Source organism: Dendroctonus ponderosae, unplaced genomic scaffold, assembly GCF_020466585.1.
Source record: "Dendroctonus ponderosae isolate FM_Combo_2020 unplaced genomic scaffold, Dpon_F_20191213v2 Dpon_F_20191213_6, whole genome shotgun sequence".
In the NCBI taxonomy this organism is placed as follows: Eukaryota; Metazoa; Arthropoda; class Insecta; order Coleoptera; family Curculionidae; genus Dendroctonus; species Dendroctonus ponderosae.
Genome location: NW_026018814.1, coordinates 14,273,310 through 14,284,520, shown reverse-complemented (window position 1 = coordinate 14,284,520; position 11,211 = coordinate 14,273,310). Strand labels below are relative to the sequence as shown.

The following is an 11,211-nucleotide window of genomic DNA, read 5'->3' as shown; positions in this document are numbered from 1 at the left end:
AGCTGATAAAGCCCTGATATCCAATGTTGCCGTTTTACGGGATATTTTAATTTTGGTAGTAACACCTATAATATTAGGTCTAACACCTATAATATTATCTATAATATAGAGTCACATGTCATCATGTGATGTTGTCCGTTTTATAAGGAAAACCAAAGAATGCAAATACATTCGTATTTTAATTAACAAGTTTAAGTCTACCTTAACAAAATTTAATTGCTAGAAAATAATTATTATTTGTTAATTTTATTGACAGCCAAACAAAAAATGATATATGTTTAGTAAAGGCAACGTTTTTACTCAATTTAGTGGCCCTACAAACGGCATTGCATCTGAGCAAATTTATTATACTCATTATATATAATAATTAAGGCAAAATAACTTAAATATCGGCTGAAAATGCAATAATTTATTTACCTTTCGATATTTGGCATCACACATAAATCTTTGTAGTCGGTTAAGTAAAATACAATGAATTAACTGCTCACCAACTACCGTATTCCAATATATTAACGCGGTTTGAATGCACTGCCCTTTAAAAATGGTATTTAATACGATCACAAATTTTTAATTAAATTGAAAATTTGTGAAAATTAAAATATGGTTATATGATGCGATAATTTTCACATTAACATGTAGACAATAAACATGCTGTCTTTTAATATTATTATAGCAAAAACAAAAAATATTAATTTTAGATTATTTTCTAGGATTTTATATTGCGCTTTGTCAATTTTAAATTACCATTGGCAACAATGAATACCAGGGCGAGAGAGAACGAAAGCGGTTCTTGGAAAAGTTGGAAAAGGGGTTATGTTTCATATCTAAATGTGTAAACAAACCTGGAATGTTAGTACTAACTTTTCCAAAGTTAACTTTGTGCTAACGATTTGTGAACAAGAGAAATTCAGAATAGTTTAGTATAAACGCTAGAAATGGATGAAGACCAACCTTCCTGTTCATCCACGGGCCCAAAACCGAAGAAAATCAAAAAGAAGGCAAGAAGCGAGCAACACAGTCCAACTACTTCATCCAATTCCAATTCAAGCCCAATTAATAGAAGTCCTGGCGAAAAGGTGACCATGTTTTTCAAAAACAATTATCTGGTTGGATAAAACTGCAGTTTACCACGCTTTTTATATATGGCTGGGCGGCCAAATTGGACATCAGCTAAATTTATCTAAATTTTATTTGTAAACTCCATTTTTATCGTGCTATTTTACTTCAGTTTTAAATTACCTTTCCAAAAATATAACTCACTCTTAGTCAAGTATTCTGGTGAAAGAGGGGTTTACAGTTTTTCAAGTATAGGCGATAAGCGTCAATTTCGTACAAGTACCTAGGTAGGCTTCGGTCGACGTCGCAAAAAAATAGAGTTCAAGACACTAGCTGAATATTCTATAGATACCTAATGCACATTAGCTATTAAAGAACAAAACAATAACACCTAGCTAACAAGACATATAATTTCCTTATGGGAGATGTTCGAACTGTCGAACACGTCGGGGCACGAAAGTACTAATTTCTCGTTACAGTCTCTAACTGGTTTATTTGGAGTCTGTTTATTTATTTATTATTTAATTTTTATCGTGGGTATTTGGCAAAAACTGATTCATTCTGTCTAAATTGGCGCACTAACAGTAGGAAGTAGCGGCGGTTGTTCTTCCTCGACCAATACCAGCAGCCAACCACATGCCTAACAACGAATATTTAATAGAAAAAAGATTCACTCTTCTTGAAGCAAGGAAAATTTACTTAGAATCGACCCCCGTCGTAAAAGGCGAGAATAATAACAATGAACAGGTCAGCGTTATCACGAATTACTAAAAGAAAATTTGGACAGGAGTTATTAAGCGTGCGTTGACTATTTTTACTGTGCACAAAGTAACACCCTGACGTGTCGCATTTGTCTGAATGCGAAACAATTTTTATGAAATTACCATTTAGATATACATATCTTCAATAGGCTGAATACATCTTCTTATAAAAGCTCTTCGTACGTTCAAACATCAAACTTTTATTCACTTCAAAACTTTTATATAATCCGCGAGTAAAAATAAATATTTAATGGCACGAATCGTTTAGCAAAATAAATTTGCTTAATGAGTTAAAATTGGAAAAACAGCGCGTAATCTAAGATAGTAGGCCAAGTCCACTTGTAGCTTCTTAAGGCGCTACCTGCTAGACCATCACACTCATGTAATATCGAAAATTTCGCTGCGTTCGGAAGGCATAGAACTACAGAACAAACATGGTTATATAGTCATTTGCTTGATCTTCCTTTGGATGAGTCATTCCAGATCTATTTCAGTTTTTTTATTGTTGACTATTTTGTAGAAAGCGTTTGTTTGCACGGCAATACTTTCAAACACTAGTTTCAAGATCAAGTTCCAAATTATCAAATTGATTACTTTGCCTTCTTCTGGAATAATCTCAAGTTATATTAAGTGCGGATCTTGAAAATGTGTTAGATCGCTTGCCCGCTGTGATTTTGCTATACCGACCAATTTCCAAACTTTCCTAATTGTGCATTGTCTTCTATCGATCGATGAAGTTGCAACACTTTGTATATCTACTTTATTTTTCAAAACTGTATTGTACTGTGACCAGTTAGGTTGTGGCCCTTGGGGCTTTTACGAGCCATCAATCTGGCCCTTCGGTTAAAAAGTTTGGAGGCTCCTGACATAGCGTAGATACTTGATTAATAATTGTTTAATTACATTATATCTTTAGTTTATCATTTTACATAAAAAAGTTGCGAATGCTCTTATTAATTTACTTATACATTGACCTATCAGCTCATAAACATGATTTAAAAAAAATACAAAAAATTTAAGATGCGATTCTTGTTTGGATTTTCTGTTTCGATCATCGTAATCGGAGCCACAAATACACTTCTTTCCGATTTAAACTTATAAGCTAATCAGTATTAAGCAAATATACGAGGTAGAAAATTTGTTCCAGAAAATTGCTTGGGTACTAGTGATTTCCAACTTAGCAAATTGCACTTGCGTGCTTTGCTTTATAAAGAAAATATGGAGAAATCTTATGTTGATTGAACTTTCATTTGGTTTTAGGAATGTCAGTATTATGCAGGCGTAGGGCCAGATAGCACACAACTATATGCTAAAGAAGTTAATTGCGACGATATCTCAGATGACGCATGCAATCTACTTACAGAAGATATTAATTATAAATTAAGATACATTTTACACGTAAGTATAATACATTTTCTATTAATAGTCCGTTCGGAAAGAAATTTCGTTTTTTTAATCAGAAAATGCAATGAAAGGCGGTTTTACTAGTGGAAAATATTTTATTGAGTTACGCATAGTTCACTCTGGTTGAATACCTCTTTCCCATGCTGCCTGTAATGCCAAAAAAAGACCTATCCAATTTTTTACCCTTACCCTACTTAAAAAAAACATTTTCTCGAATTTGCACCAAACCGACGCTATTTAAACCAGTTCATCTTTTTTACTACATGATGACACGAGATTAACCTTGCTGTAGACAACCGGTGTGCCGTTCTTAGTAATGATATTTTGAGAAACGACAACGTTAACATGATTGCACAATTTTCAGTCTGTGAGGACATGAAGAAGACATATATGGAATTATGAGTATGAGAGACATCGAATGATGAGGAAGAGTAGCTAACGAAACACTAAAAAAATTGACAATTTCGAAAACCACATCAGCAGAACCGTCCAAAATATATATAACCCTTAACGATATAATAGTGGAAGCGATAGAAGAAAAAATAGTTAAAAAACACAACACAAAATGGGAAAACGAAATATACTGAAAAGCAGCCAAAACGTAAATAAAGATGATGTAAATAGACTGGACAAAGAAATATCAAGGGCAATCAGAAAAGACATCAGAAAGGATACAGATGAAAGCATGAAATAATTAGGCGCATACTAACAAATGGGAATAAGAAAATCATCAAACTCAATTACAAAAATGGCAACATAACATTTGTTAGAGATTATGAAAACATTTTATCAAACACTCTATACCAATCCATCCAGTTTAGATCCGAAGGAATACCGGCAGGGAAGAGTTCAAAATCAGGGTTCTGAGGACATTCCGAAAATTTCACTAGACGAAATATACAGGGCTTTAGAAAGGATGAAGAATAACAAAACTCCGAGGGACAGAAGCATTAAAAACTGGAGGATCGGATCTGATAACCAAAAGCTCTTTAATCAATGCCTGGAAAGCCACGATATCCCAACAAAATGGAGAAACTTAATGATGATTATACTTTAACATAAGAAGGGAGATATGGCAGGTCTGGAAAATTACAGACCAATTACCCTTCCTAATCACCTTTATAAACTGTACACCCGAATTATAACAAGTACATTAGAGGCAAGATAGGACTTTTACCAACCTCAGGAACAGGATAGATTCCGTTCCAAGTACGAACATCTGCAGTGCTTGAAATCCGTGTTAAAAAAAGCAATAGAATATAACCGTCTCTTAGCACTGATATTTGTTAATTTGATAAAAGCATTTTTATGAACGGATGACCCGAAGAGAATGGGAACAAACTGGCTCAGAAATTGGGGACTCAGCTCGGAACAGAGGGAACTGGAAACGTTTAGAGGAGGCCTATGTTCAACCGTGAACGAGAAAGGGTTGGAATAGAGAGTCACTCAGCGATCTAACGAGTTATTAACTAATACCTTATTGTCTTGTCATCGGCTTCAACTGGCCTTATAGTTCGTGGTGCATCTTCTACATCTAAATTTCCATATATATTTTTCATATCTTTCATAGCGCATCCAACAAAAAAGTTTAACTTTAACTTTTCAAATTAGACCAACAATGAAATGACGCAAAATACACATTTTGCAGAATTCTTCAAGTAAGTTACTACTAGAGATGGATACATCTCTAGTAGAGCTCTGAATGCAAGTGGTGCTCCAGTTCAATTTATTGAATCATTGTGCCAATAGTTGGCAGTGGAAAATATAACAGGCCATATTAAAAAATTATTTTTTAGAGTAGACCTTTCTTGCAGCTGAAAATCAATATTTATGAAGTCTGATAAAGTGATTTTTTTATTTTTAGGATTGCTTAATTAAAGGTAAGCTACAAGGCCGAGAAAATATTCTTTCGAGTGACGTTGAAGAGGCGTTTTCCGACTTAACCATTGATAAAGTATATGGAGCGCCTTCTTCGCCAAATTGGCAAAGGGATGGTCGCGATAATCGATTGCACTATCTAGAGGTAACCTACTTTTGTTATTGTTATTAGAATACCGTGGTTTTGAGCAGAAGTAATTTGTGGCTGTACTTTTTCGCTTTATTATTTAAATAATCACGCATCCTGATTTGGTTTTAACTTGGCAAACTTGACAAAAAATAGATGAATGTTCGTTCGTACTTCATTTTAAAGGTTTAATTCAAAAAGCTTACTATTTAAAATTAATTAAAACTGCGCCACATTGATTATTCCTTAGTAAAAATAAATCGGACGTATAGGTATATTGCACAATATGAGGGCTTATGCAACGTAACACCTTTGCAACTTTAGCAGCTCCTAAAGTGAAAATGCTTTAAACAAAATACTCTAGTAATTCTCACAAGTTTTGTTTCCAAATAATGTGCTTGGTTAGACTTTATAAAAACCACGGCCGTTTGAGGCGTAAACATTTTCAATTTTCTAGGACCAGAAGATTAATTTTATTGAAATTGCCGAAAAAGAGTTTAGATATAGTCAAGAAGGCGAATTTTTGACGGATTCAGAGTGGTTGAATCAGGACAATGAATCGGAAACTGATATGGAGGAATACAGAGAATTATTTGCTGAGTATTTTCAAACAATGTGTGAAGCGGTTGTTAGTGAAAGTGAAGAAATAAGACAGATGGCTTTACTGGATATAAGCACGAACCCCAATATCGGTCGAATTACCGATTGGTTTTATCATTTTTCATACTTTCTACTTACGAAAAACGTAACTTATGACCATTTAACGATGCGTGCGCTTCATTTACTGGAGACTTTGGAAAATAGCCCTCTATCTAGTATGCACGTGTACGGGAAGCAATTGAGATTGCTGATAAGACTATTACTTCAGCGACTGTTAATATCAAGCGCCAACGAAGATGTCATTAAATGCATGTGCTACGTTTTGTCCTTATTTTGCCTCCGACCACCACTTAAGAGGATGGTGTTGAGAAAACTCCAAGGAAAAATAGTTAGTGTGGAAGAAAATATGACGGTGGCATTTCTGAACATCATCTATTATGTTGGCATTGATGCTATTAAGACCGTTTTTTTGCCGAATTTGTTCCACTTTTTGAACATGGAAAAGCACAACCCTGATTTAACAGACGTGATAATGGTAAGATTTAGTTTTTAGAAACACATAAATGGCAAAAAAAGTTCAATACATTCTTTTACAGTCGTTATTACTTATTTAAACTTATTAGTAATCTGTGGATTAGTTAATGAATTGTGACAATACAAGATACCGTAAAACCGGGTTACTTTGCGCCTGGATGGGTAACTTTGCATCAGTGTTGTAAAAGTTAATTTTTACATTTCATTGGCCTCTAGTTGACTTAATTGAAACCTCGAGTTATGCTCAGCAGTACTATGAAGAAAACTATGGCTCATCTCATAGTTTTCAGCGACCTCTTTAAAAAATGCGATATGCTCAGTAACACACTATTATTTTTTGTTAATGATGAAACATATTAAAATAATGTTGAAAAATATAATAAAGTGCAGAGTTTGTTTTTATCCGTACACGTGCATGTTTTTGATAAAAATGGGTATCTTTTGCATCAGCAAAGTATACCCAAATTATTTACAAAGTTGGCCTTGCGGTACAACTCCATTGTTAGACCTACTACAAGCAAAAATGTCCAGGTTTAATAATAATGCTCGGGCTCTATTTGGCTTGTAAAGAAAACTGCTGTGATTCCTAGTTCATTTTAAATATTGCTTATGTCAATTTGTTTTAGTGTGTTTAAGCCTATACCAGTGTGTTTTTAGGCCATATATGGTGTAATATGCAAAGCCGATTTGAACAAAAAATTCACGTATTATGCCTTCAAGGAATCTTTTGGGTGCATATTAGTGCCTTACTACCGTCCAAAGCTTTTAAAACCAGGTAAATAATTATGTATAATTAACTTTTTTATTCTCAAAATACCCGTGTGATATGTGATTATTATACAGGGTGATTTAAAATTAGCGTCATTCCTCTGGAAGGATTTTGGGAGCATAGAAGAAATAGCATAAATGTATTTGATTGCACCATATTCGATTGTAGTTAACGTTTCTTTGATAACAGTAGGGATATAGCTTCTCTTTAATCTATTACTTTTTTTCGGGATTCCTTGAAAAGTTCGAGGAAAATCTGAGGTAGGGTATAACTTTAAGGTACGGTTTCGGTGCTGCGTTTGTCCCCAATCGCAATCGCAGCGCATCACTTAGCGTTTATAGCCCTAACAGATCAGTTTAAGAGATCAATTCGCGAGGTACATTTCGGGAAAAACTGTTGAAAATATGAACGATGTACTTTTAACTCTTATTTGGTTAGAATAGGAGGAAAGAAAGAACAATTCCTTACAAAAATCCTAATACAATTTACCTTCCATTTTTTCTATTGTTGGGGCTATTTTTCTCCATCCATTTTCTTTTACTGCAAAAATCTTACAATTTTCAAATTCGTAATCATAAATAGATGGGTATTTTCGGACTTCCTTAGTTCAATTGCCATCCTTATTCGCTAAAAACGAGTAATTTTAAGTACATTAAAGGAGTAATTTACGATCCGGTACCTTTATACGGTCTTCACTGTTGCTTTTAAATATTGTATTTCATTATGACTCAGCCGTTAGGACTTGTTCAGTTTTGTTTTGTTAAAGCTTTCACTTTCTATGACAATTTCCACTTTCTGGTAAGAATATTATTTAAAAACGATTTGACGGATTTAGAGCCTGACTAAGAACCCTAAACTTTATGCACGTCCGACATTGTTATATATCTTAAGTTTTGAAGAGTTAAATAAAAAAAATTGAAGACAAATACGCTGTAATGCTAATGTGTTGGACATAGGTTGAGTTGTTGCAGCTCTCTGAGTTGATGCATTATAAGTCATCTGTTAATGAGTTATAACTCATTAAAGCGGATTAAAGCTTTCCGAGACCCGTGACTTGAATTTTAACATCTAACAAAAAAAGGGGTAATCAACATTTTTATTACTAACGTTTTACCACTATGTCCAAACAAATAAAAAAAAAGGTCACCTCATTTGTTGTACGTTTTGCCAGCAACAGAAATGAGTTACTGCGCCGGGGCATGGGGTTGGTGCACCAAGCCAATTGCGCAGCACTACGCCAACTCCTAAAAGTTCGCTGAGTTACCCAGGCCTAGGTTGCCAGCAAATCTGTCTGGATGCATTGTTACCGTTGCGATTCCTCTAAAACATTTATTGGTTAATATTTTTTCAGAACAGATAATTTGCCTAAGTTTAAGAGGCTATACTTTTAGCTATACATATGCTAAATATTGCCAAATATTCCATATAATCTTTAAACTGCTTTAAAATAATGCTTAAAAAAACACAGTTTTAATCTTTGATTTAAACAGAGTTGATGTATTTAAAAAAATTACGTATTTTTTAAGAAACATTCTTCCTGTAGGTATTCTCCAAGTAAGTTAGTCACCGTATAGTTTGATCACGTCTTTTACTTCAGGTGCATTTGGTCATGGTGCTTGACTTTGGATAAATTAACATTTGAAATAGTTAATGTTTTTTGTTAAATTAATTTGCGATTAATTTAATTTCAAATCCTAACTATTTTAGAGGTGGAAAAGCTAGAAATTAGTACGGTAAGTGCGAAAGTAAGGCTGATGCGAACCAGACGGAAACTACAATGCAGCAACAGGATTTCTGAACATAAGGATGACCAAGTTTTTCAATATGCGTTACACAATTGTGCTGTAAACCGGCCAAATGTTCAAGGTAGCACAACAGAATCAGCCTTTTCACATGGACAAGGAGTAAATGGTTTTAAACTATTGGCTCCATGTTGCGCTCTTCGAAGAAAAATCGAAATTAGTAACCAACAACACCAGACGGGTCAAACTAGTAAGGATACTAAAGTAACAGTTGGTCAGATAAGTGCGTTACTACCCATACGGAAATTTGACGCTCCAAAGTTTTGCAAAGACCATTCGTTGCTAAGCTGTTGGCTGTAATAAACATTAAATATTATTATTATTAAATATTATTTTGATATCAATAAAATGTTGCTTTATTTTAACACCTAAACCGGCCGTCGTCCCTAAGTATTCTTTCCGGTCCCTCTCTCTGACTGGAAGAGAGAAGGTTTAGCCACTTGGAGGTCGATCTTTGTGTATTGGTTTCCTAAACATCATCTGGTATTAGCAGTACAATGATTAAGTTTTCTAAAACTGGAAACTTATATGAAATTATATAGTTTGAAGATATGATTACTTAGCGGTAGTTTAGCCGTTAGTTGGCCACTACTAATGGTGGTAAACATTTTTTGGAGAACTGGAGATCGTCTCGGGGTTTATTACAAGAAATCGTTGGATTGAAAGCGTAAAAATCAAAATATTAAAATAAGTGGGATTTCAGTACCTACTCATAGTACTAAATCGACTGTACATGATGTGCGTACTTTTAAGTGGAAACTTCTATTTCTATCTGTTAGGTATTTTAATAGCTAGATGTAGCTTTGTTGAGATTTGCAAGTGGTTCACTCTGCTTGAGCAGTCTTGGCCCAGGCCCTCAAGGAAAAAAGGGGGGTTTGAGGCTCGCTAATCCATATGTTATTTAAATAACATATTAATCACCAGGGTGTTTCAAAATCAGGGCTAAAATCTAGTTAATTTTGGCTTCAATCTCGGCTATTGGGAGAAGCAGCAATTGAATTAGCTGCGGATTTTAGGGAGGTTCTATAGCGGGTGCTTGTCGGGGATTGGCGATTTCCGGTTTTTTTTCGGCATAGGAAGTTCCTGTTACCACTTTCCAATTTTTCGTTGAAAGAGGTAAGCTTTCGCTTAGCCTCATTTTCCAATTTGAAGTACATTGCCGGAGTTTCGGTCGTTTTGGTGCAGGTTTTATAAAGTGTGGGCCGCCATCCCACGATCTGTGAAGAAGGGTTTGTGCTGCAGTTGGACAGGGTGTGACCGAATTTTTTGCCCCTTTGACGGAAAATTTAGGTCTGTTTTAAAAATTGAGCTTGGCAGCGTTGGAGGTTGTCTCCTTTTAAGAGTTAGACGATTTTGTTAGCTTAATCTGTTTGTCCAGAAAGTCGATCGGGGCTTCTTGCTCAGCTATGGTTTGTTCTTGAATATTGAGCATGGAATGGAGCAGTTTTGCTTGGATCAAAACCTAATGTCGCGTCCAGACCAAGCAGACAAAACATCGACCAAACCGAGGCATTCATGTTTCACGACAAAGTGGCGACAAACCCTAAACGTTTCGGCCACATTTTTGCCTCATTTTTGTTTCCAATTCCGGCGACTTTTGCAGGTTCCGTCTCAAATCGGTAAAGATCAAAGCACAGACTACTCACTATGACTGGATCAAAGAGTCTACATGATGATACATGTTCAAGGCGGTAAGTTTCATCGTTACTACAATTATATACTTTCGGATTGTTGGACGAAACTCACATGGTGCTGGTTTCGTACATTTCTCGGATTGAAGTCAGAAGGAAATAAAAGCAGAATACTTTCAGGTGTCTATTTCCTAACAATCTAAACTTGAGAATGGTTTGGTTGAAGCGAATTGGGTGTGAACGTTTATTGGCTAAATCGGCAGTTCGTAGTTCATATGTATTTATTTGTACTAGCCATTTTGCCGATATATGTTTCAAGGAAAACCGAATACTATTAAGAAATTGTCTGCCAACAATAGGCCTTCCAGGTATGTTTAAATAAGACTATCCTATGTCTTATTTTAAATATTACTATATACATGTGAATAATTTACGTATTTTAGTCTTTTCGTAGTATATTTATTTGTAGTAGGCATTTTCACGATGTGTGTTTCAAGGCACACGGGAGACTAATATTAAATTGTCTACGAACAAAAGGACTTCCAGGTATGTTTAAATAAGACTAACTTGCCTGTTTTAAAGATTGCTACAACATACATTATTCACCCTACATACTACATACATTTCGTAGGTTTTCAAGGTGCAGCTT

The 11,211-nt window shown here is 34.9% G+C and overlaps 2 protein-coding genes and 1 long non-coding RNA gene across 4 annotated transcripts; 2 read left to right on the top strand and 1 right to left on the bottom strand.

The window, feature by feature from the left end:
• Positions 1 to 767: 767 nt before the first annotated feature.
• Positions 768 to 9,280, top strand: LOC109543853. Of its 2 annotated transcripts, XM_019913768.2 has the most exons (6): positions 770 to 1,076; positions 3,078 to 3,215; positions 5,086 to 5,244; positions 5,684 to 6,361; positions 7,018 to 7,135; positions 8,837 to 9,280. In XM_019913768.2, exons 1-6 carry the CDS (start codon positions 936 to 938, stop codon positions 9,229 to 9,231), a joined length of 1,629 nt encoding a protein of 542 aa, XP_019769327.1. In that variant the 5' UTR covers positions 770 to 935; the 3' UTR covers positions 9,232 to 9,280. The 2 variants fall into 2 exon arrangements, with proteins under 2 accessions (XP_019769328.1, XP_019769327.1); XM_019913769.2 differs by lacking the exon at positions 8,837 to 9,280 and having other exon boundaries at positions 768 to 1,076; positions 6,987 to 7,110.
• On the bottom strand, positions 7,544 to 8,472 carry LOC125504851. The gene is made up of 3 exons (XR_007281742.1): positions 8,277 to 8,472; positions 7,809 to 8,197; positions 7,544 to 7,756 (listed from the first exon to the last, which is right to left on the bottom strand). It is a non-coding gene; the product is annotated as an uncharacterized LOC125504851 (long non-coding RNA).
• Positions 9,281 to 10,610: 1,330 nt separating the features above from the next.
• LOC125504796 lies at positions 10,611 to 11,207 on the top strand (the record flags this gene model as incomplete). Its single annotated transcript, XM_048667291.1, is given in 3 exon segments — positions 10,611 to 10,622; positions 11,006 to 11,108; positions 11,194 to 11,207. Coding segments are annotated over 3 exon segments (129 nt in total), but the record flags the coding sequence as incomplete, so codon positions are not given.
• Between the last annotated feature and the right edge of the window lie 4 nt (positions 11,208 to 11,211).